Below are 24,515 nucleotides of genomic sequence, written 5' to 3'. Positions count from 1 at the left end.
CCCCTCGCTCTCTACCTCTCTCCCTCTGTACATCTCCCTCTTTCCCTCCCTCTCTTCCTGTATCTCCGATTCCCTCCCTCTCTGCCTCTCCCTCCCTCTCTTCCTCCATCCCAGCCTCCGTTTGTGTATCAGACCGACCCCACAGTTTTAAACGGCACTCTCCTCGCAGGCCGTCTATTACCATACATATGCAGTATAGTATCTGGTTGTCAATGCTTCGCAACAGAGCACAGTAACGTTAGTCTTTCTCTCCCTCCTCCTCCTCCCTCTCTCTCTCTCCTCCTCCCTCTCCTTCTCTCTCTTTTACACCTTCGACGTTTAGCCGCATTGCTGGTGAGACTAGGTACAGAAGGAGAGAGTGGGGGGGAGGTTGATACGCACATACATACAGGGAGAGAGAGGAGAGGAGAAGGGAGGGAGGGAGAGGGGGAGCACACACACACAGAAAGAGAGAGAGACAGAGAGAGAGAGAGCGAGCGAGCGAGAGAGAGAGAGAGAGAGAGAGAGAGAGAGAGAGAGAGAGAGAGAGAGATTCGCTACACACGCCGAAAACGTCGCTGCATCGCTCTCCTGTAAAGGCTGCTGAGCTCGTTGATCAAGGTAACAGTTACGATGATTATTATTAATATTATTAATTGTATTATAGCTGTTATCAGCATTATTAATCACCTGCAGTATTCCGATATTAGCTGCAGCCACTGTCTCTCGGCAGTAGTCGGTCAGTCATTCCCCCCCTTCTCTCTCATTATAAACGATAATTAACGTATGTGCTGTGCTAGTCCGTATGTATGTATGTATGTATGTATGTATCTGTGTGTGTGGGGGGGGTATGGCTGTGTTGTATAGATGTAGGTTTCTATGGACTGATCCAGCCGGGTCTATCTTGGTGCAGTGGGATTCGCTTGATTCTTTTTTTACATATGTTTGCAAAAAGAGAGAGATGCACAATACTAGTCTATATCAGTCTGTCAGTCTGTCAGTCTATCTGTCACGATATTTTTCTTCGTGTCAGCTCTACGCTGTAGTCAGTGTCGTGTTGCCGTGACAGTTACGCAATATCTGTCTGTCCTTCTCCGTGTGAGTCTGTCTTCCTATTCTCTTCCTATACCAACGCGAAGGGTTATTCCCGTGTTCACCAATGCGCTCTCTCTCTCTCTCTCTCTCTCTCTCTCTCTCTCTCTCTCTCTGTCTCTGTGTCTCTCTGTCTCTGTCTCTGTGTCTCTCTGTCTGTCTCTCGTTCCCTCTCTCACTCTCTCAAAGTCTATAGACTAGTAGTAGACGCTGCTCTGCTCATCGGAAACTGGACGTTTTATACTGTATATCTGTGTGTGTGTGTGTGTGTGTGTGTGCATGTGTGTGTCTGTGTGTGTGAGTGTGTGCGATTGTATGTACATGCCATGTGTTTGACTGAGTGAGTGAGTGTATGTGTGTGTTTGTGTGTGTCAGTGCCAATGTGTCAGTATGAGTGTGTCAGTCTGTCTGTGTGTGAGTGGTTGTGTGTGTGTGTGTGTGTGTCAGTGTCGGTGTATCAGTCTGGATCAAGATCTTAAACACTGTCTTTACCTATACTATAAAATATACCTGAATGTTTACCTCTCTCTCTCTCTCTCTCTCTCTCTCTCTCTCTCTCTCTCTCTCTCTCTCTATCTGTCCCTTGCTCTCTTTCTTTCAATCTATCTGTCCCACTGTCTCTCTCTCCCTCTCTGTCCCTGCCTCTCTCCCCTCCTCTCTGTCAGCACCTCTTTTCTGCAAATTCACCTCTGACTTCCTTCCCTTCTTTAATCCTCTCACTATCAGTCTCTCTCTGTCGGTCTTTCAATCTCAGTCTTGTTTTCTCTCTATACATTTGCCCACATGTATCATGTCCCCCATTCCTCCCTCTCAGATGGATCTGCCTGTCCATATGAACTAAATGTCAACAACACACAATACAACTGACAATAACACACAACAAAACAGCACATTGTACTGCAGAAGAATACAATAAAGTACAGTGCAGTAGAAAAGTTAAAGTTGTTAAAGGGGGGGGGCTGTAGTAACAGTAGAGTACAGTGTTACTGTGCTGTAGTGTCCAGTCAGTCAGTGTTAATGTACTGTAGTGTCCAGTCAGTCAGTCAGTGTTAATGTGCTGTAGTGTCCAGTCAGTCAGTGTTAATGTACTGTAGTGTCCAGTCAGTCAGTCAGTGTTAATGTGCTGTAGTGTCCAGTCAGTCAGTCAGTGTTAATGTGCTGTAGTGTCCAGTCAGTCAGTCAGTGTTAATGTGCTGTAGTGTCCAGTCAGTCAGTGTTAATGTGCTGTAGTGTCCAGTCAGTCAGTGTTAATGTGCTATAGTGTCCAGTCAGTCAGTGTTAATGTACTGTAGTGTCCAGTCAGTCAGTCAGTGTTAATGTGCTGTAGTGTCCAGTCAGTCAGTCAGTGTTAATGTGCTGTAGTGTCCAGTCAGTCAGTGTTAATGCGCTGTAGTGTCCAGTCAGTCAGTGTTAATGTACTGTAGTGTCCAGTCAGTCAGTCAGTGTTAATGTGCTGTAGTGTCCAGTCAGTCAGTGTTAATGTGCTGTAGTGTCCAGTCAGTCAGTGTTAATGTACTGTAGTGTCCAGTCAGTCAGTCAGTGTTAATGTGCTGTAGTGTCCAGTCAGTCAGTGTTAATGTGCTGTAGTGTCCAGTCAGTCAGTCAGTGTTAATGTGCTGTAGTGTCCAGTCAGTCAGTGTTAATGTACTGTAGTGTCCAGTCAGTCAGTCAGTGTTAATGTGCTGTAGTGTCCAGTCAGTCAGTGTTAATGTGCTGTAGTGTCCAGTCAGTCAGTCAGTGTTAATGTGCTGTAGTGTCCAGTCAGTCAGTGTTAATGTACTGTAGTGTCCAGTCAGTCAGTCAGTGTTAATGTGCTGTAGTGTCCAGTCAGTCTGTGTTAATGTGCTGTAGTGTCCAGTCAGTCAGTCAGTGTTAATGTGCTGTAGTGTCCAGTCAGTCAGTCAGTGTTAATATGCTGTAGTGTTCAGTCAGTCAGTGTTAATATGCTGTAGTGTCCAGTCAGTCAGTGTTAATGTGCTGTAGTGTCCAGTCAGTCAGTGTTATTGTGCTGTAGTGTCCAGTCAGTGTTAATGTACTGTAGTGTCCAGTCAGTCAGTGTTAATGTGCTGTAGTGTCCAGTCAGTCAGTCAGTGTTAATATGCTGTAGTGTCCAGTCAGTCAGTGTTAATGTACTGTAGTGTTCAGTCAGTCAGTGTTAATATGCTGTAGAATCCAATCAGTATTAATGTGCTGTAGTGTCCAGTCAGTCAGTGTTAATGTACTGTAGTGTCCAGTCAGTCAGTGTTAATGTGCTGTAGTGTCCAGTCAGTCAGTGTTAATGTGCTGTAGTGTTCAGTCAGTCAGTGTTAATGTACTGTAGTGTCCAGTCAGTCAGTCAGTGTTAATGTGCTGTAGTGTCCAGTCAGTCAGTGTTAATGTGCTGTACTGTCCAGTCAGTCTGTGTTAATGTGCTGTAGTGTTCAGTGAGTCAGTCAGTGTTAATGTGCTGTAGTGTCCAGTCAGTCAGTGTTAATGTGCTGTAGTGCCCAGTCAGTCAGTGTTAATGTGCTGTAGTGTCCAGTCAGTCAGTCAGTCAGTGTTAATGTACTGTAGTGTCCAGTCAGTCAGTGTTAATGTGCTGTAGTGTCCAGTCAGTCAGTCAGTCAGTGTTAATGTACTGTAGTGTCCAGTCAGTCAGTGTTAATGTACTGTAGTGTCCAGTCAGTCAGTGTTAATGTGCTGTAGTGTCCAGTCAGTCAGTCAGTGTTGATGTGCTGTAGTGTCCAGTCAGTCAGTGTTAGTGTGCTGTAGTGTCCAGTCAGTCAGTGTTAATGTGCTGTAGTGTCCAGTCAGTCAGTGTTATTGTGCTGTAGTGTCCAGTCAGTGTTAATGTACTGTAGTGTCCAGTCAGTCAGTTTTAATGTACTGTAGTGTCCAGTCAGTCAGTCAGTGTTAATATGCTGTAGTGTCCAGTCAGTCAGTCAGTGTTAATGTGCTGTAGTGTTCAGTCAGTCAGTGTTAATATGCTGTAGTGTCCAGTCAGTCAGTGTTAATGTACTATAATGTCCAGTCAGTCATTGTTAATGTGCTGTAGTGTCTAGTCAGTCAGTGATAATGTACTGTAGTGTTCAGTCAGTCAGTGTTAATATGCTGTAGAATCCAATCAGTATTAATGTGCTGTAGTGTCCAGTCAGTCAGTGTTAATGTGCTGTAGTGTTCAGTCAGTCAGTGTTAATGTACTGTAGTGTCCAGTCAGTCAGTCAGTGTCAATGTGCTGTAGTGTCCAGTCAGTCAGTGTTAATGTGCTGTACTGTCCAGTCAGTCTGTGTTAATGTGCTGTAGTGTCCAGTCAGTCAGTGTTAATGTACTGTAGTGTCCAGTCAGTCAGTGTTAATGTACTGTAGTGTTCAGTCAGTCAGTGTTAATATGCTGTAGAATCCAATCAGTATTAATGTGCTGTAGTGTCCAGTCAGTCAGTGTTAATGTGCTGTAGTGTTCAGTCAGTCAGTGTTAATGTACTGTAGTGTCCAGTCAGTCAGTCAGTGTCAATGTGCTGTACTGTCCAGTCAGTCTGTGTTAATGTGCTGTAGTGTTCAGTGAGTCAGTCAGTGTTAATGTGCTGTAGTGTCCAGTCAGTCAGTGTTAATGTGCTGTAGTGCCCAGTCAGTCAGTGTTAATGTGCTGTAGTGTCCAGTCAGTCAGTGTTAATGTACTGTAGTGTCCAGTCAGTCAGTCAGTGTTAATGTGCTGTAGTGTCCAGTCAGTCAGTGTTAATGTACTGTAGTGTCCAGTCAGTCAGTCAGTGTTAATGTGCTGTAGTGTCCAGTCAGTCAGTGAAAATGTGCTGTAGTGTCCAGTCAGTCAGTCAGTGTTAATGTGCTGTAGTGTCCAGTCAGTCAGTCAGTGTTAATATGCTGTAGTGTTCAGTCAGTCAGTGTTAATATGCTGTAGTGTCCAGTCAGTCAGTGTTATTGTGCTGTAGTGTCCAGTCAGTGTTAATGTACTGTAGTGTCCAGTCAGTCAGTGTTAATGTGCTGTAGTGTCCAGTCAGTCAGTCAGTGTTAATATGCTGTAGTGTCCAGTCAGTCAGTGTTAATGTACTGTAGTGTTCAGTCAGTCAGTGTTAATATGCTGTAGAATCCAATCAGTATTAATGTGCTGTAGTGTCCAGTCAGTCAGTGTTAATGTGCTGTAGTGTTCAGTCAGTCAGTGTTAATGTACTGTAGTGTCCAGTCAGTCAGTCAGTGTTAATGTGCTGTAGTGTCCAGTCAGTCAGTGTTAATGTGCTGTACTGTCCAGTCAGTCTGTGTTAATGTGCTGTAGTGTTCAGTGAGTCAGTCAGTGTTAATATGCTGTAGTGTCCAGTCAGTCAGTGTTAATGTGCTGTAGTGCCCAGTCAGTCAGTGTTAATGTGCTGTAGTGTTCAGTCAGTCAGTGTTAATGTACTGTAGTGTCCAGTCAGTCAGTCAGTGTCAATGTGCTGTAGTGTCCAGTCAGTCAGTGTTAATGTGCTGTAGTGCCCAGTCAGTCAGTGTTAATGTGCTGTACTGTCCAGTCAGTCTGTGTTAATGTGCTGTAGTGTTCAGTGAGTCAGTCAGTGTTAATGTGCTGTAGTGTCCAGTCAGTCAGTGTTAATGTGCTGTAGTGCCCAGTCAGTCAGTGTTAATGTGCTGTACTGTCCAGTCAGTCTGTATTAATGTGCTGTAGTGTTCAGTGAGTCAGTCAGTGTTAATGTGCTGTAGTGTCCAGTCAGTCAGTGTTAATGTGCTGTAGTGTCCAGTCAGTCAGTCAGTGTTAATGTGCTGTAGTGTCCAGTCAGTCAGTCAGTGTCAATGTACTGTAGTGTTCAGTTAGTCAGTGTTAATATGCTGTAGTGTCCAATCAGTCAGTGTTAATGTGCTGTATTGTCCAGTCAGTCAGTGTTAATGTACTGTAGTGTCCAGTCAGTCAGTCAGTGTTAATGTGCTGTAGTGTCCAGTCAGTCAGTGTTAATGTGCTGTAGTGTCCAGTCAGTCAGTGTTAATGTACTGTAGTGTCCAGTCAGTCAGTCAGTGTTAATGTGCTGTTGTGTCCAGTCAGTCAGTGTTAATGTACTGTAGTGTCCAGTCAGTCAGTCAGTGTTAATGTGCTGTAGTGTCCAGTCAGTCTGTGTTAATGTGCTGTAGTGTCCAGTCAGTCAGTGAAAATGTGCTGTAGTGTCCAGTCAGTCAGTCAGTGTTAATGTGCTGTAGTGTCCAGTCAGTCAGTCAGTGTTAATATGCTGTAGTGTTCAGTCAGTCAGTGTTAATATGCTGTAGTGTCCAGTCAGTCAGTGTTAATGTGCTGTAGTGTCCAGTCAGTCAGTGTTATTGTGCTGTAGTGTCCAGTCAGTGTTAATGTACTGTAGTGTCCAGTCAGTCAGTGTTAATGTGCTGTAGTGTCCAGTCAGTCAGTCAGTGTTAATATGCTGTAGTGTCCAGTCAGTCAGTGTTAATGTACTGTAGTGTTCAGTCAGTCAGTGTTAATATGCTGTAGAATCCAATCAGTATTAATGTGCTGTAGTGTCCAGTCAGTCAGTGTTAATGTGCTGTAGTGTTCAGTCAGTCAGTGTTAATGTACTGTAGTGTCCAGTCAGTCAGTCAGTGTTAATGTGCTGTAGTGTCCAGTCAGTCAGTGTTAATGTGCTGTACTGTCCAGTCAGTCTGTGTTAATGTGCTGTAGTGTTCAGTGAGTCAGTCAGTGTTAATGTGCTGTAGTGTCCAGTCAGTCAGTGTTAATGTGCTGTAGTGCCCAGTCAGTCAGTGTTAATGTGCTGTAGTGTCCAGTCAGTCAGTGTTAATGTGCTGTAGTGTCCAGTCAGTCAGTGTTAATGTACTGTAGTGTCCAGTCAGTCAGTGTTAATGTACTGTAGTGTTCAGTCAGTCAGTGTTAATATGCTGTAGAATCCAATCAGTATTAATGTGCTGTAGTGTCCAGTCAGTCAGTGTTAATGTGCTGTAGTGTTCAGTCAGTCAGTGTTAATGTACTGTAGTGTCCAGTCAGTCAGTCAGTGTTAATGTGCTGTAGTGTCCAGTCAGTCAGTGTTAATGTGCTGTAGTGTCCAGTCAGTCAGTCAGTGTTGATGTGCTGTAGTGTCCAGTCAGTCAGTGTTAGTGTACTGTAGTGTCCAGTCAGTCAGTGTTAGTGTACTGTAGTGTCCATTCAGTCAGTCAGTGTTAATGTGCTGTAGTGTCCAGTCAGTCAGTGTTAATGTACTGTAGTGTCCAGTCAGTCAGTGTTAATGTGCTGTAGTGTCCAGTCAGTCAGTGTTAATGTGCTGTAGTGTCCAGTCAGTCAGTGTTATTGTGCTGTAGTGTCCAGTCAGTGTTAATGTACTGTAGTGTCCAGTCAGTCAGTTTTAATGTACTGTAGTGTCCAGTCAGTAAGTCAGTGTTAATATGCTGTAGTGTCCAGTCAGTCAGTCAGTGTTAATGTGCTGTAGTGTTCAGTCAGTCAGTGTTAATATGCTGTAGTGTCCAGTCAGTCAGTGTTAATGTACTATAATGTCCAATCAGTCATTGTTAATGTGCTGTAGTGTCTAGTCAGTCAGTGATAATGTACTGTACTGTCCAGTCAGTCAGTCAGTGTTAATGTGCTGTAGTGTCCAGTCAGTCAGTGTTAATGTACTGTAGTGTCCAGTCAGTCAGTGTTAATGTACTGTAGTGTTCAGTCAGTCAGTGTTAATATGCTGTAGAATCCAATCAGTATTAATGTGCTGTAGTGTCCAGTCAGTCAGTGTTAATGTACTATAATGTCCAGTCAGTCATTGTTAATGTGCTGTAGTGTCCAGCCAGTCAGTGATAATGTACTTTACTGTCCAGTCAGTCAGTCAGTGTTAATGTACTGAAGTGTCCAGTCAGTCAGTCAGTGTTAATGTGCTGTAGTGTCCAGTCAGTCAGTGTTAATGTACTGTAGTGTCCAGTCAGTCAGTCATTGTTAATGTGCTGTAGTGTTCAGTCAGTCAGTCAGTGTTAATATACTGTAGTGTCCAGTCAGTCAGTTTTAATGTACTGTAGTGTCCAGTCAGTCAGTCAGTGTTAATGTGCTATAGTGTCCAGTCAGTCAGTCAGTGTTAATGTGCTGTAGTGTCCAGTCAGTCAGTGTTAATGTGCTGTAGTGTTCAGTCAGTCAGTCAGTGTTAATGTGCTGTAGTGTCCAGTCAGTCAGTGTTAATGTGCTGTAGTGTTCAGTCAGTGTTAATGTGCTGTAGTGTCCAGTCAGTCAGTCAGTGTTAATGTGCTGTAGTGTCCAGTCAGTCAGTGTTAATGTGCTGTATTGTCCATTCAGTCAGTCAGTGTTAATGTGCTATAGTGTCCAGTCAGTCAGTCAGTGTTAATGTGCTGTAGTGTCCAGTCAGTCAGTGTTAATGTGCTGTAATGTTCAGTCAGTGTTAATGTGCTGTAGTGTCCAGTCAGTCAGTGTTAATGTGCTGTAGTGTCCAGTCAGTCAGTCAGTGTTAATGTGCTGTTGTGTCCAGTCAGTCAGTTAGTGTTAATGTACTGTAGTGTTCAGTTAGTCAGTCAGTGTTAATGTACTGTAGTGTCCAGTCAATCGGTGTTAATGTGCTGTAGTGTTCAGTCAGTCAGTGTTAATGTGCTGTAGTGTCCAGTCAGTCAGTGTTAATGTGCTGTAGTGTCCAGTCAGTCAGTCAGTGTTAATGTGCTGTAGTGTCCAGTCAGTCAGTCAGTGTCAATGTACTGTAGTGTTCAGTTAGTCAGTGTTCATATGCAGTAGTGTCCAGTCAGTCAGTGTTAATGTGCTGTAGTGTCCAGTCAGTCAGTCAATGTTAATGTGCTGTAGTGTTCAGTCAGTCAGTGTTTATATGCTGTAGTGTCCAGTCAGTCAGTGTTAATGTACTGTAGTGTCCAGTCAGTCAGTGTTAATGTGCTGTAGTGTTCAGTCAGTCAGTCAGTGTTAATGTACTGAAGTGTCCAGTCAGTCAGTCAGTGTTAATGTGCTGTAGTGTCCAGTCAGTCAGTGTTAATAAGCTGTAGTGTCCAGTCAGTCAGTCAGTGTTAATGTACTGTAGTGTCCAGTCAGTCCGTGTTAATGTACTGTAATGTCCAGTCAGTCATTGTTAATGTGCTGTAGTGTCCAGTCAGTTAGTCAGTGTTAATGTGCTGTAGTGTCCAGTCCGTCAGTGTCAATGTACTGCAGTGTTCAGTCAGTCAGTGTTAATATGCTGTAGAATCCAGTCAGTATTAATGTGCTGTAGTGTCCAGTCAGTCAGTGTTAATGTGCTGTAGTGTCCAGTCAGTCAGTCAGTGTCAATGTACTGTAGTGTTCAGTTAGTCAGTGTTAATATGCTGTAGTGTCCAGTCCGTCAGTGTTAATGTACTGTAGTGTTCAGTCAGTCAGTGTTAATATGCTGTAGAATCCAATCAGTATTAATGTGCTGTAGTGTCCAGTCAGTCAGTGTTAATGTGCTGTAGTGTTCAGTCAGTCAGTGTTAATGTACTGTAGTGTCCAGTCAGTCAGTCAGTGTTAATGTGCTGTAGTGTCCAGTCAGTCAGTGTTAATGTGCTGTACTGTCCAGTCAGTCTGTGTTAATGTGCTGTAGTGTTCAGTGAGTCAGTCAGTGTTAATATGCTGTAGTGTCCAGTCAGTCAGTGTTAATGTGCTGTAGTGCCCAGTCAGTCAGTGTTAATGTGCTGTAGTGTTCAGTCAGTCAGTGTTAATGTACTGTAGTGTCCAGTCAGTCAGTCAGTGTCAATGTGCTGTAGTGTCCAGTCAGTCAGTGTTAATGTGCTGTAGTGCCCAGTCAGTCAGTGTTAATGTGCTGTACTGTCCAGTCAGTCTGTGTTAATGTGCTGTAGTGTTCAGTGAGTCAGTCAGTGTTAATGTGCTGTAGTGTCCAGTCAGTCAGTGTTAATGTGCTGTAGTGCCCAGTCAGTCAGTGTTAATGTGCTGTACTGTCCAGTCAGTCTGTATTAATGTGCTGTAGTGTTCAGTGAGTCAGTCAGTGTTAATGTGCTGTAGTGTCCAGTCAGTCAGTGTTAATGTGCTGTAGTGTCCAGTCAGTCAGTCAGTGTTAATGTGCTGTAGTGTCCAGTCAGTCAGTCAGTGTCAATGTACTGTAGTGTTCAGTTAGTCAGTGTTAATATGCTGTAGTGTCCAATCAGTCAGTGTTAATGTGCTGTATTGTCCAGTCAGTCAGTGTTAATGTACTGTAGTGTCCAGTCAGTCAGTCAGTGTTAATGTGCTGTAGTGTCCAGTCAGTCAGTGTTAATGTGCTGTAGTGTCCAGTCAGTCAGTGTTAATGTACTGTAGTGTCCAGTCAGTCAGTCAGTGTTAATGTGCTGTTGTGTCCAGTCAGTCAGTGTTAATGTACTGTAGTGTCCAGTCAGTCAGTCAGTGTTAATGTGCTGTAGTGTCCAGTCAGTCTGTGTTAATGTGCTGTAGTGTCCAGTCAGTCAGTGAAAATGTGCTGTAGTGTCCAGTCAGTCAGTCAGTGTTAATGTGCTGTAGTGTCCAGTCAGTCAGTCAGTGTTAATATGCTGTAGTGTTCAGTCAGTCAGTGTTAATATGCTGTAGTGTCCAGTCAGTCAGTGTTAATGTGCTGTAGTGTCCAGTCAGTCAGTGTTATTGTGCTGTAGTGTCCAGTCAGTGTTAATGTACTGTAGTGTCCAGTCAGTCAGTGTTAATGTGCTGTAGTGTCCAGTCAGTCAGTCAGTGTTAATATGCTGTAGTGTCCAGTCAGTCAGTGTTAATGTACTGTAGTGTTCAGTCAGTCAGTGTTAATATGCTGTAGAATCCAATCAGTATTAATGTGCTGTAGTGTCCAGTCAGTCAGTGTTAATGTGCTGTAGTGTTCAGTCAGTCAGTGTTAATGTACTGTAGTGTCCAGTCAGTCAGTCAGTGTTAATGTGCTGTAGTGTCCAGTCAGTCAGTGTTAATGTGCTGTACTGTCCAGTCAGTCTGTGTTAATGTGCTGTAGTGTTCAGTGAGTCAGTCAGTGTTAATGTGCTGTAGTGTCCAGTCAGTCAGTGTTAATGTGCTGTAGTGCCCAGTCAGTCAGTGTTAATGTGCTGTAGTGTCCAGTCAGTCAGTGTTAATGTGCTGTAGTGTCCAGTCAGTCAGTGTTAATGTACTGTAGTGTCCAGTCAGTCAGTGTTAATGTACTGTAGTGTTCAGTCAGTCAGTGTTAATATGCTGTAGAATCCAATCAGTATTAATGTGCTGTAGTGTCCAGTCAGTCAGTGTTAATGTGCTGTAGTGTTCAGTCAGTCAGTGTTAATGTACTGTAGTGTCCAGTCAGTCAGTCAGTGTTAATGTGCTGTAGTGTCCAGTCAGTCAGTGTTAATGTGCTGTAGTGTCCAGTCAGTCAGTCAGTGTTGATGTGCTGTAGTGTCCAGTCAGTCAGTGTTAGTGTACTGTAGTGTCCAGTCAGTCAGTGTTAGTGTACTGTAGTGTCCATTCAGTCAGTCAGTGTTAATGTGCTGTAGTGTCCAGTCAGTCAGTGTTAATGTACTGTAGTGTCCAGTCAGTCAGTGTTAATGTGCTGTAGTGTCCAGTCAGTCAGTGTTAATGTGCTGTAGTGTCCAGTCAGTCAGTGTTATTGTGCTGTAGTGTCCAGTCAGTGTTAATGTACTGTAGTGTCCAGTCAGTCAGTTTTAATGTACTGTAGTGTCCAGTCAGTAAGTCAGTGTTAATATGCTGTAGTGTCCAGTCAGTCAGTCAGTGTTAATGTGCTGTAGTGTTCAGTCAGTCAGTGTTAATATGCTGTAGTGTCCAGTCAGTCAGTGTTAATGTACTATAATGTCCAATCAGTCATTGTTAATGTGCTGTAGTGTCTAGTCAGTCAGTGATAATGTACTGTACTGTCCAGTCAGTCAGTCAGTGTTAATGTGCTGTAGTGTCCAGTCAGTCAGTGTTAATGTACTGTAGTGTCCAGTCAGTCAGTGTTAATGTACTGTAGTGTTCAGTCAGTCAGTGTTAATATGCTGTAGAATCCAATCAGTATTAATGTGCTGTAGTGTCCAGTCAGTCAGTGTTAATGTACTATAATGTCCAGTCAGTCATTGTTAATGTGCTGTAGTGTCCAGCCAGTCAGTGATAATGTACTTTACTGTCCAGTCAGTCAGTCAGTGTTAATGTACTGAAGTGTCCAGTCAGTCAGTCAGTGTTAATGTGCTGTAGTGTCCAGTCAGTCAGTGTTAATGTACTGTAGTGTCCAGTCAGTCAGTCATTGTTAATGTGCTGTAGTGTTCAGTCAGTCAGTCAGTGTTAATATACTGTAGTGTCCAGTCAGTCAGTTTTAATGTACTGTAGTGTCCAGTCAGTCAGTCAGTGTTAATGTGCTATAGTGTCCAGTCAGTCAGTCAGTGTTAATGTGCTGTAGTGTCCAGTCAGTCAGTGTTAATGTGCTGTAGTGTTCAGTCAGTCAGTCAGTGTTAATGTGCTGTAGTGTCCAGTCAGTCAGTGTTAATGTGCTGTAGTGTTCAGTCAGTGTTAATGTGCTGTAGTGTCCAGTCAGTCAGTCAGTGTTAATGTGCTGTAGTGTCCAGTCAGTCAGTGTTAATGTGCTGTATTGTCCATTCAGTCAGTCAGTGTTAATGTGCTATAGTGTCCAGTCAGTCAGTCAGTGTTAATGTGCTGTAGTGTCCAGTCAGTCAGTGTTAATGTGCTGTAATGTTCAGTCAGTGTTAATGTGCTGTAGTGTCCAGTCAGTCAGTGTTAATGTGCTGTAGTGTCCAGTCAGTCAGTCAGTGTTAATGTGCTGTTGTGTCCAGTCAGTCAGTTAGTGTTAATGTACTGTAGTGTTCAGTTAGTCAGTCAGTGTTAATGTACTGTAGTGTCCAGTCAATCGGTGTTAATGTGCTGTAGTGTTCAGTCAGTCAGTGTTAATGTGCTGTAGTGTCCAGTCAGTCAGTGTTAATGTGCTGTAGTGTCCAGTCAGTCAGTCAGTGTTAATGTGCTGTAGTGTCCAGTCAGTCAGTCAGTGTCAATGTACTGTAGTGTTCAGTTAGTCAGTGTTCATATGCAGTAGTGTCCAGTCAGTCAGTGTTAATGTGCTGTAGTGTCCAGTCAGTCAGTCAATGTTAATGTGCTGTAGTGTTCAGTCAGTCAGTGTTTATATGCTGTAGTGTCCAGTCAGTCAGTGTTAATGTACTGTAGTGTCCAGTCAGTCAGTGTTAATGTGCTGTAGTGTTCAGTCAGTCAGTCAGTGTTAATGTACTGAAGTGTCCAGTCAGTCAGTCAGTGTTAATGTGCTGTAGTGTCCAGTCAGTCAGTGTTAATAAGCTGTAGTGTCCAGTCAGTCAGTCAGTGTTAATGTACTGTAGTGTCCAGTCAGTCCGTGTTAATGTACTGTAATGTCCAGTCAGTCATTGTTAATGTGCTGTAGTGTCCAGTCAGTTAGTCAGTGTTAATGTGCTGTAGTGTCCAGTCCGTCAGTGTCAATGTACTGCAGTGTTCAGTCAGTCAGTGTTAATATGCTGTAGAATCCAGTCAGTATTAATGTGCTGTAGTGTCCAGTCAGTCAGTGTTAATGTGCTGTAGTGTCCAGTCAGTCAGTCAGTGTCAATGTACTGTAGTGTTCAGTTAGTCAGTGTTAATATGCTGTAGTGTCCAGTCCGTCAGTGTTAATGTACTGTAGTGTTCAGTCAGTCAGTGTTAATATGCTGTAGAATCCAGTCAGTATTAATGTGCTGTAGTGTCCAGTCAGTCAGTGTTAATGTGCTGTAGTGTCCAGTCAGTCAGTCAGTGTCAATGTACTGTAGTGTCCAGTCAGTCAGTGTTAATGTGCTGTAGTGTCCAGTCAGTCAGTTTTAATATGCTGTAGAATCCAGTCAGTATTAATGTGCTGTAGTGTCCAGTCAGTCAGTGTTAATGTGCTGTAGTGTCCAGTCAGTCAGTTTTAATGTACTGTAGTGTCCAGTCAGTCTGTCAGTCAGTGTTAATGTGCTGTAGTGTCCAGTCAGTCAGTCAGTGTTAATGTGCTGTAGTGTCCAGTCAGTCAGTGTTAATGTGCTGTAGTGTCCAGTCAGTCAGTGTTAATGTACTGTAGTGTCCAGTCAGTTAGTCAGTGTTCATGTGCTGTAGTGTCCAGTCAGTCAGTCAGTGTCAATGTACTGTAGTGTTCAGTTAGTCAGTGTTAATATGCTGTAGTGTCCAATCAGTCAGTGTTAATGTGCTGTAGTGTCCAGTCTGTCAATCAGTGTTAATGTACTGTTGTGTCCAGTCATTCAGTGTTAATGTGCTGTAGTGTTCAGTCAGTCAGTGTTAATGTGCTGTAGTGTCCAGTCAGTTAGTCAGTGTTAATGTGCTGTAGTGTCCAGTCAGTCAGTCAGTGTTAATGTGCTGTAGTGTCCAGTCAGTCAGTGTTAATGTACTGTAGTGTTCAGTTAGTCAGTGTTAATATGCTGTAGTGTCCAGTCAGTCAGTGTTAATGTGCTGTAGTGTCCAGTCAGTCAGTCAGTGTTAATGTGCTGTAGTGTTCAGTCAGTCAGTGTTTATATGCTGTAGTGTCCTGTCAGTCAGTGTTAATGTACTGAAGTGTCCAGTCAGTCAGTCAGTGTTAATGTGCTGTAGTGTCCAGTCAGTCAGTGTTAATGTACTGTAGTGTCCAGTCAGTCAGTCATTGTTAATGTGCTGTAGTGTTCAGTCAGTCAGTCAGTGTTAATATACTGTAGTGTCCAGTCAGTCAGTCAGTGTTAATGTGCTGTAGTGTCCAGTCAGTCAGTGTTAATGTGCTGTAGTGTCCAGTCAGTCAGTGTTAATGTGCTGTAGTGTTCAGTCAGTCAGTCAGTGTTAATGTGCTGTAGTGTCCAGTCAGTCAGTGTTAATGTGCTGTAGTGTTCAGTCAGTGTTAATGTGCTGTAGTGTCCAGTCAGTCAGTCAGTGTTAATGTGCTGTAGTGTCCAGTCAGTCAGTGTTAATGTGCTGTATTGTCCATTCAGTCAGTCAGTGTTAATGTGCTATAGTGTCCAGTCAGTCAGTCAGTGTTAATGTGCTGTAGTGTCCAGTCAGTCAGTGTTAATGTGCTGTAATGTTCAGTCAGTGTTAATGTGCTGTAGTGTCCAGTCAGTCAGTGTTAATGTGCTGTAGTGTCCAGTCAGTCAGTCAGTGTTAATGTGCTGTTGTGTCCAGTCAGTCAGTTAGTGTTAATGTACTGTAGTGTTCAGTTAGTCAGTCAGTGTTAATGTACTGTAGTGTCCAGTCAATCGGTGTTAATGTGCTGTAGTGTTCAGTCAGTCAGTGTTAATGTGCTGTAGTGTCCAGTCAGTCAGTGTTAATGTGCTGTAGTGTCCAGTCAGTCAGTCAGTGTTAATGTGCTGTAGTGTCCAGTCAGTCAGTCAGTGTCAATGTACTGTAGTGTTCAGTTAGTCAGTGTTCATATGCAGTAGTGTCCAGTCAGTCAGTGTTAATGTGCTGTAGTGTCCAGTCAGTCAGTCAATGTTAATGTGCTGTAGTGTTCAGTCAGTCAGTGTTTATATGCTGTAGTGTCCAGTCAGTCAGTGTTAATGTACTGTAGTGTCCAGTCAGTCAGTGTTAATGTGCTGTAGTGTTCAGTCAGTCAGTCAGTGTTAATGTACTGAAGTGTCCAGTCAGTCAGTCAGTGTTAATGTGCTGTAGTGTCCAGTCAGTCAGTGTTAATAAGCTGTAGTGTCCAGTCAGTCAGTCAGTGTTAATGTACTGTAGTGTCCAGTCAGTCCGTGTTAATGTACTGTAATGTCCAGTCAGTCATTGTTAATGTGCTGTAGTGTCCAGTCAGTTAGTCAGTGTTAATGTGCTGTAGTGTCCAGTCCGTCAGTGTTAATGTACTGTAGTGTTCAGTCAGTCAGTGTTAATATGCTGTAGAATCCAGTCAGTATTAATGTGCTGTAGTGTCCAGTCAGTCAGTGTTAATGTGCTGTAGTGTCCAGTCAGTCAGTCAGTGTCAATGTACTGTAGTGTTCAGTTAGTCAGTGTTAATATGCTGTAGTGTCCAGTCCGTCAGTGTTAATGTACTGTAGTGTTCAGTCAGTCAGTGTTAATATGCTGTAGAATCCAGTCAGTATTAATGTGCTGTAGTGTCCAGTCAGTCAGTGTTAATGTGCTGTAGTGTCCAGTCAGTCAGTCAGTGTCAATGTACTGTAGTGTCCAGTCAGTCAGTGTTAATGTGCTGTAGTGTCCAGTCAGTCAGTCAGTGTCAATGTACTGTAGTGTCCAGTCAGTCAGTTTTAATATGCTGTAGAATCCAGTCAGTATTAATGTGCTGTAGTGTCCAGTCAGTCAGTGTTAATGTGCTGTAGTGTCCAGTCAGTCAGTTTTAATGTACTGTAGTGTCCAGTCAGTCTGTCAGTCAGTGTTAATGTGCTGTAGTGTCCAGTCAGTCAGTCAGTGTTAATGTGCTGTAGTGTCCAGTCAGTCAGTGTTAATGTGCTGTAGTGTCCAGTCAGTCAGTGTTAATGTGCTGTAGTTTTCAGTCAGTCAGTGTTAATGTGCTGTAGTATCCAGTCAGTCAGTGTTAATGTGCTGTAGTGTTCAGTCAGTCAGTCAGTGTTAATGTGCTGTAGTGTCCAGTCAGTCAGTGTCAATGTTCTGTAGTGTTCAGTCAGTCAGTGTTAATGTGCTGTAGTGTCCAGTCAGTCAGTGTTAATGCACTGTAGTGTCCAGTCAGTCAGTGTTAATGTGCTGTAGTGTCCAGTCAGTCAGTGTTAATGTTCTGTAGTGTCCAGTCAGTGTTAATGTGCTGTAGTGTCCAGTCAGTCAGTGTTAATGTGCTGTAGTGTCCAGTCAGTCAGTCAGTGTTAATGTACTGTAGTGTCCAGTCAGTCAGTGTTAATGTACTGTAATGTCCAGTCAGTCAGTGTTAATGTACTGTAGTGTCCAGTCAGTCAGTGTTAATGTGCTGTATTGTTCAGTCAGTCAGTCAGTGTTAATGTACTGTAGTGTCCAGTCAATCAGTGTTAATGTGCTGTAGTGTCCAGTCAGTCAGTGTTAATGTGCTGTAGTGTCCAGTCAGTCAGTTTTAATGTACTGTAGTGTCCAGTCAGTCAGTCAGTGTTAATGTACTGTAGTGTCCATTCAGTCAGTGTTAATGTGCTGTAGTGTCCAGTCAGTCAGTGTTAATGTGCTGTAGTGTCCAGTCAGTCAGTTTTAATGTACTGTAGTGTCCAGTCAGTCAGTCAGTGTTAATGTACTGTAGTGTCCAGTCAGTCAGTGTCAATGTGCTGTAGTGTTCAGTCAGTCAGTGTTAATATGCTGTAGTTTCCTGTCAGTGTTAATGTGCTGTAGTGTCCAGTCAGTCAGTGTTAATATGCTGTAGTTTCCAGTCAGTGTTAATGTGTTTTAGTGTCCAGTCAGTCAGTGTTAATGTACTGTAGTGTCCAGTCAGTCAGTCAGTGTTAATGTACTGTAGTGTCCAGTCAGTCAGTGTTAATGTGCTGTAGTGTCCAGTCAGTCAGTGTTAATGTACTGTAGTGTCCAGTCAGTCAGTCAATGTTAATGTACTGTAGTGTCCAGTCAGTCAGTGTTAATGTGCTGTAGTGTCCAGTCAGTCAGTGTTAATGTGCTGTAGTGTCCAGTCAGTCAGTGTTAATGTGCTGTCGTGTTCAGTCAGTCAGCCCTTTCTGTAGCTGCTCTTTTTCATGTGTTTTCTTCTCCTCCCGCTGTCTGCCCACCCTGTCGCCATGGCCGCACTCGCCCCTCAGTGAAGTCGTGCACGTCTCTTGAGTTCGTTCATGGGATCTTCCTGTCACTCTGAGGAGATGTCTCTCTCTCTCCTTCTGCATCGTCAGCAGTGTCTGTGTCATGTGTGCATCATGTCTGCTGTCATGTCTGCGTTGTCTGTGTCATGTGTGTGCTATGTCTGTGCTCATGTCTGCGGTGTCTATGTCATGTGTGTGTCATGCGCTCATGTCTGCAGTGTCTGTGTAATGTGTGCGTCATGTCTGTGCTCATGTCCACGGTGTCTGTGTCATTTGTGCGTCATGTCTGTGCTCATGTCTGCAGTGTCTGTGTCATGTATGTGTCATGTCTGTGCTCATGTCCGCGGTGTCTGTGTCATGTGTGTGTCATGTCTGTGCTCATGTCCGCAATGTCTGTGTCATGTATGTGGTCTGTGGCCTGCTCTCCTCTACAGGCCCTCGAGTGGGTTGCCGCTCTGTATCCATTTCTTCCACATGCCAGTTTACTCTTGGCCCTCTGCGCTGAGCGGCTGGTCGAGGTGGAAAGTGCTATTGGCTTCTTCAGCTGTCCCTGTGTCTTCTGCGATTCTCCTCAGCCGGCAGCTGGCTGTCAGGCGTGACTTCGGTTTGACTCCAGCCCACTTTGAGTGTAGTTCTCTCCCTCGGGGAGTTCCTCAGGTTCAGTCTGCAGGTGTTCAGGTGTATATAGACATATAGAGAGATATGTTTAAGTATTTATTGTAAATGACATGTTACTGTAAAACTCAGTCTCTCTCTCGCTCTCTCTCTCTCTCTTTCTATCTCTCTCCCTCTCTTCCCCTCTCTCTAACCCCCCACCTCTGTCCAGATGAGCTCGTGCAGTAGCCGCGCGCTGACCCTGTTGTCCAGCGTGTTTGGGGCCAGTGGGTTGCTGCTGGTGGGTGTGGCCGTTTCCACCGACTACTGGCTGCTGATGGAGGAAGGCATCGTTCTGCAGCAGAACCAGAGCACTGAGGTCAAGATGGCCCTGCACAGTGGCCTCTGGAGGGTCTGCTTCATTGCCGGTCAGTAGAGTGGACAGGGCAGAGGTCAATGCGTGTGTGTGTGTTGGGGAGGAGTGGACACAGCCCAGGTCTGTTTCTCTGTCAGGAGTGCTAATTGGGTGGAATTGGATAGTATGTGTGTAGTGGTCAGTGTATGAGGTATGGAGATTACAGTGTGTGTGAAGTGGACAGTGTGTGTGGAGTGGTCAGTCTGTGAAATGGACAGTGTGTGTGGAATAATCACTGTGTGAAGTGTGCTTAGTGTTTACATTTACAGTCACTGTAAAGTTTATACCAGTGCTGCCAGAGAATTTACACAAAGTGAAGTTTATACCAGTGCTACCAGAGCGCTTACAGACACAGTAAAGTTTACACCAGTGCTACAAGAATGTTTATAGACACAGTAAAGTTTACACCAATGCAGAGCATTTACAGACACAGTAAAATGTACACCAGTGTTGCCACAGCATTTACACACACAATAAAGATACCAGAATAAATACAATGAATTATCACATAGTTAAAAAACTGTTTAAACGTTTTACATGTTGTCAGTAAATGTACTTAGGCGTTGCTCTCTCTTCCTCTCTCTCTCTCTCTCTCTCTCTCTCTCTCTCTCTCCCCCCCTCTCTCAGGTGCGGAGAAGGGCAGGTGTGTAGCATCAGAGTATTTTACTGAACCTGAGATTGAAATCACAACTGAGAACACAGCCAACATCCTGAGTGAGTCTCTCTCTCTCTCTCTCTCTCTCTCTCTCTCTCTCGTAGTTTATGGATTGCAGGTTTTGTGTTTTTAGAATGGGTGTTGAATGGTGTGTGGATTTGTTTGCTGGGATTTGTTATGGGTTTAGTGGAGTTAATGTCTGGGGGGTGATGCTGATGTTTGAGAGGGTTGGGGGGAGTAATGTTTGTCTCTGTGCAGAACAGCTACATCTAGTTCTCTTATTGTTATTAGTTAATAAAGGTACTTAAAGTCTCTCCCTCTCTCTCTTCCTCCCTCCCTCTGTCTCTCTCCGTACCCCCCCTCCCTCTTTGTCTCTCTTTCTCTACCTCCCTCTCTCTACTTCCCTCCCTCTCCCTCTCTTTCTCTTCTGACTACCTCTCAGCCAGCTCAGTCAGTCAGTGTATCAGTCTTTCAGTCACTGTGTCTGCAATGTATTAACCTCTCTCTCCCCCTCTCCCTTTCCCTCTCACTCTTTCTGTCCTTCTCCCCCATCCTCTGTACCCCTCCTCCTTTCTCCCACCATTTTCCCCTCCGTTTCTACCACCTTCCTCCTCCCTTGCTTTCCCCCTCTCCCCTCCTCCTCCTCCCTCTCTCTCAGAGATGGTGCGGACAGCCACTCCATTCCCCATGGTCAGCCTGCTCTTCGTCTTCACCGCCTTCGTCATCAGCAATATCGGGCACATCCGGCCCCAGCGCACCATCCTGGCCTTCATCTCTGGCATCTTCTTCATCCTCTCCGGTAACCTGCGGGCAACCCCGTCTGCCCATCTGGCCCCGTTTTCGTGTCTTGTGTGTCTGTGTAGTACCCCTACGCCCCTCTCTCCCTCTCTGACACACTGACTGACTGGCACACTGACTGACTCACACACTGACTGACTGACTGACTGACTGGCACGCTGACTGACTGACACACTGACTGACTAGGTAAGAGTAAGCATGTATTTACTATATTAACCCATCTCCCTCCCCCTCTCAGGCCTGTCCCTGGTGGTGGGGCTGGTGCTCTATATCTCCAGTATCAACGATGAGGTGATGAACCGGCCCAGGGAGCCCGAGCAGTTCTTCCACTATCACTATGGCTGGTCCTTTGCCTTTGCAGCCAGCTCCTTCCTGCTGAAAGAGGTGAGAGAGAGAGGGGTAGGGGGAGGGAAAGAGGGAATGAGGGAGGCAAGGAGAGTGTCAGTAAGTTAGAAACAGAGTGAGAGAGAGGGAACGGAGAGAGGGAAGGAGGCAGAGGGAGTCATTCAGTCAAATCTAACCTCTACTCTCTCTCCCTCCCTATCAATCTCCCCTTCACTCTCCCCCCTCCCTGTCCCTCCCCTCTCTCTCTCCATCTCCCCCTCTCTCCCTGTCCCTCTGCAGGGGGCGGGGGTGATGTCAGTGTACCTGTTCATGAAGCGCTATGCGGAGGAGGAAATGTACCGGCCGCACCCAGCCCTCTACCGCCCCCGGCTGTCAGACTGCAGCGACTACAGTGGCCAATTCCTGCACCCCTCCTCCTCCGACTGGCCCCCACCCTCTGGTCCTGCCCCCTCGGCCTCCTCCTCCACGGCCCCGCCCCCACCGCTCTCCCACGGTCACGCCCCCCACCAGGCCCACGGCCACGCCCACCCGCACCACCACCACCACCAGGCCCCGCCCCCCCTGCACCATGCCCAGCGGGGCCGGAGCAGCTCGGAGGTGTCCAGCGACATCTCCATCCAGCTGAACCAGCAGACTCCGCCCCCGCAGGCCCCACCCTTGGTCAATGCCGGGGGCACGCTGAAGGGCTACTCTGGAGGGGGGGTCTTGATGGGCTACCAGCTCCCTCCCCCTCTCTCCTCCTCCTCCTCCCTGCCCCGCTCCCACCTCCTCTACTCTTCGGCCCACCACGTCCCCGCCTCCTCCTCCTCCGCCATCCCCCCACCGCCCTCCTCCGGCCCCATCTCCACCAATCCCGGCAACCCTCCTTCCTCCTCCTCCCTGCCCCCCCAGGCCCTGCCCCTCTCCATGGCCCCTCCGTCCTCCGCCTCCTCCCTCATGTCCGGCCCCCCGCCACGCTACCACTCGCACCTGCGGATGAGCGCCTCTCCATGCTAGGGAGGGAGGGAGGGAGAGAGGATTGTTAATATGTAGTGCAATATGAAACTTACTTGGATATGAGTACAGACACACACAGAAACAGAGACACACACAGAGAGACACATAGAGACACACACACACTCACACAAACACACATACAGACAGAGGGACACACAGAGACATATAAACACACAGAGAGATAAAAAGACACACTCACACTCACACAAATACAGACAGACAGACACACACAGAAGGACACAAACAGAGAAATATAGACACACAGAGGGACACACAAAAAGACATATAGACATACAGACAGAGACACACACAGAGACAAAGAGACACACAGACAGAGACACACACACACACACAGACACACACAGAGACAGAGACGCACACATAGACAGAGAGACACACACACACACAGTCCACTACATTACACTGCATTGCTAGACCACCGCACACAACACAGCACTGCGGGCGTCTGTACTGACTCGCTCTGTAAATATATACATAGCCCTGTATAATGATGACTGTAGTTTGCGTTCCAAATTAATTAATAATTATGAATAATATTATTATTATTGTTATTATTATTATTATTATTATTATTATTATTATTATTATAACTATTTTATTTTATTGCCTTATTTATCTCTGTGCATTCTCTCTTTCTTCCCCAAAATTATTTTTATTATTATTATTAATAATAATAATAATAATAATAATAATAATAATAATAATAATAATAATAATAATAATAATAATATCAAATACGCTTTAGATATTTGAGCTGAGGAAATATTACTACAGGAAGAACGAAAGAGAGAGAGAATAAGATATGCTATATATATATATATATACACACACATGATCCTAGCTGTAGGGTTTCAGTGCCGGTCAGTGTTTGTTCTCCACCGGACAGTGCTGGTCAGTGTTTATTCTCCACCGGTCAGTGCTGGTCAGTGTTTATTCTCCACCGGTCAGCACTGGTCAGTGTTTATTCTCCACCGGTCAGCGCTGGTCAGTGTTTATTCTCTACCGGTCAGCGCTGGTCAGTGTTTATTCTCCACCGGTCAGCGCTGGTCAGTGTTTATTCTCCACCGGTCAGCGCTGGTCAGTGTTTATTCTTACTGATGTGGCTTCAGCTCAGAGTCATTATCTCCATGGGGACAGAGAGTCACGCTGTACATACATATTAATATCAATCTACTCTGTACATAGTGAATTAACTATTATGGCACAGACTGACCGATAGACTGACTGACTGACTGACTGATAGACTGACTGACTGACTGACTGACTGATAGTCTGACTGACTGAATGTCTGATAGACTGACTGACTGACACACTGACTTACTGACACACTGACTGACTGACTGACTGACTGACTGACTGATTGACTGACTGACTGACACACTGACTGACTGAGTGACAGACTGACTGACTGACTGACACACTGACTGACTGACTGACTGACTGATAGACTGACTGACTGACACACTGACTGACTGACTGACGGATACACCGACTGACTGACCAACACAGTTCCAGCCTACAGACCCTCTGTCAGTCAGGGTATTATCAAGGAACAGAGGAGACACCAGCCCACCAACAGCCAACCATCAGCCAAAAGAACAGCCAGCCGCCAACCATATGCCAAGCAAGAGCCAAGCGGTCCCGGGACACTCCCTGTCAGACACTCTGTCAGTCAGTGTCTCACTAAGGACACTGGGACCAACAGGCCGACCAACAGCCAACCACCAGCCAATGCCCTGGGCATCAGCCCACCATCAGCTAACCTTACGCCAACAAAACCAACCCCCCCCCCCCGGATCGCCAGTGGAGGAGACTGGTCTCAGGGGACTTTGCCAATGAATCACCAACAGTGTCCCAACCTAATATGACATTGGGTCCTATAGTACTTACTACTAATACATCTACTACTACTGTTATTATTATTATTATTATTATTATTATTAATTTATAAATTTCTGCTGTAAATCTCTATATTTTACTGCAGTGTGGTGTCGGAGAGAGTCGATGACAGTGTAATTAGCTCACTCTGCCCCAGCACACTGGACTGCACCAGGCTGTGTAGGAGCTGCTGTACACTGACTGCACTGTGCTGTGCGCCGTGTTCAGCGCAGAGTCTGTGTTCTCTCCTGCACAATCCATGTGGTTTTTATGGCAATACTAATCTACAGCTCCCCCCACCTCTACTGACTCAATGAAATAGCACAGGACATTTGCTCTCTGTCTGTGTGTCTGTCTGTCAGTCTGTTGCTCTGTGGTTTGTCAGTCTGTATCCCTACGTCCGCCTCTCTCTGTCTCTCTGTCCCTGTGTCTGCCTCTCTCTGTCCCTGCGTCCACCTCTCTCTGTCCCTGCGTCCACCTCTCTGTCTCTGCATTCTCCTCTCTCTGTCTCTCTGTCCCTGTGTCTGCCTCTCTCTGTCCCTGCGTCCACCTCTCTCTGTCCCTGCGTCCACCTCTCTCTGTCCCTGCATTCTCCTCTCTCTGTCTCTCTGTCCCTGTGTCCGCCTCTCTCTGTCCCTGCGTCCGCCTCTCTCTGTCCCTGCATTCTCCTCTCTCTGTCTCTCTGTCCCTGTGTCCGCCTCTCTCTGTCCCTCCGTCCGCCTCTCCCTGTCAGACTTTCTGTATCTGTCATATTAAACTGGGGAGCTGTAGTTTACTATTATTTTTTAATTATTTTATTATTGATTTAGCCTAATTTAGTTAAAATTTGTTTTTTATTATAATTATTATTGTTATAATCCTGACTGACTGGATACTCATCAACTGATTACAATTAATAAACTTTGTCTGAGAGACGCAGATTAAACTGAGAAACAAGCCTGCGTGTGTGTGAGTGTATGCATGTGTCTGTGCGTGTTAGAGAGAGAGAGAGAGAGTGTGTGAAAGAGACATGGTGAGTTAGTGAGTATGTGAGTTTGTGAGAGAGAGTAGGTGAGTGTGTGTGTGTATACTGTAATATACTGCACTGTACTTCACTATAATACACCATACAATAATCCGCATACAATCCAATTCAATTAAATGATAGAAA

The 24,515-nt window shown here is 45.1% G+C and overlaps 1 protein-coding gene across 1 annotated transcript in view; it reads left to right on the top strand.

Annotated features, from left to right (window-relative positions):
* The first annotated feature begins 449 nt into the window (after positions 1 to 449).
* Positions 450 to 24,515, top strand: part of cacng7b (calcium channel, voltage-dependent, gamma subunit 7b) — a 24,476-nt gene continuing 410 nt past the window's right edge. The window contains exons 1-6 of the mRNA XM_066712578.1: positions 450 to 600; positions 18,490 to 18,685; positions 19,300 to 19,386; positions 19,986 to 20,126; positions 20,364 to 20,509; positions 20,750 to 24,515. The exon at positions 20,750 to 24,515 is cut by the window's right edge and continues 410 nt beyond it. Coding sequence (XP_066568675.1) covers positions 18,490 to 18,685; positions 19,300 to 19,386; positions 19,986 to 20,126; positions 20,364 to 20,509; positions 20,750 to 21,466 — 1,287 coding nt within the window. The 5' untranslated portion in view covers positions 450 to 600 and the 3' untranslated portion in view covers positions 21,467 to 24,515. The remainder of the gene's footprint in view (positions 601 to 18,489; positions 18,686 to 19,299; positions 19,387 to 19,985; positions 20,127 to 20,363; positions 20,510 to 20,749) is intronic.

The sequence above is a fragment of the Amia ocellicauda genome, chromosome 1 (assembly GCF_036373705.1).
Source record: "Amia ocellicauda isolate fAmiCal2 chromosome 1, fAmiCal2.hap1, whole genome shotgun sequence".
In the NCBI taxonomy this organism is placed as follows: Eukaryota; Metazoa; Chordata; class Actinopteri; order Amiiformes; family Amiidae; genus Amia; species Amia ocellicauda.
Note: the sequence above shows the minus strand (reverse complement) of the source record. Positions and strands in the feature narration are given on the sequence as shown.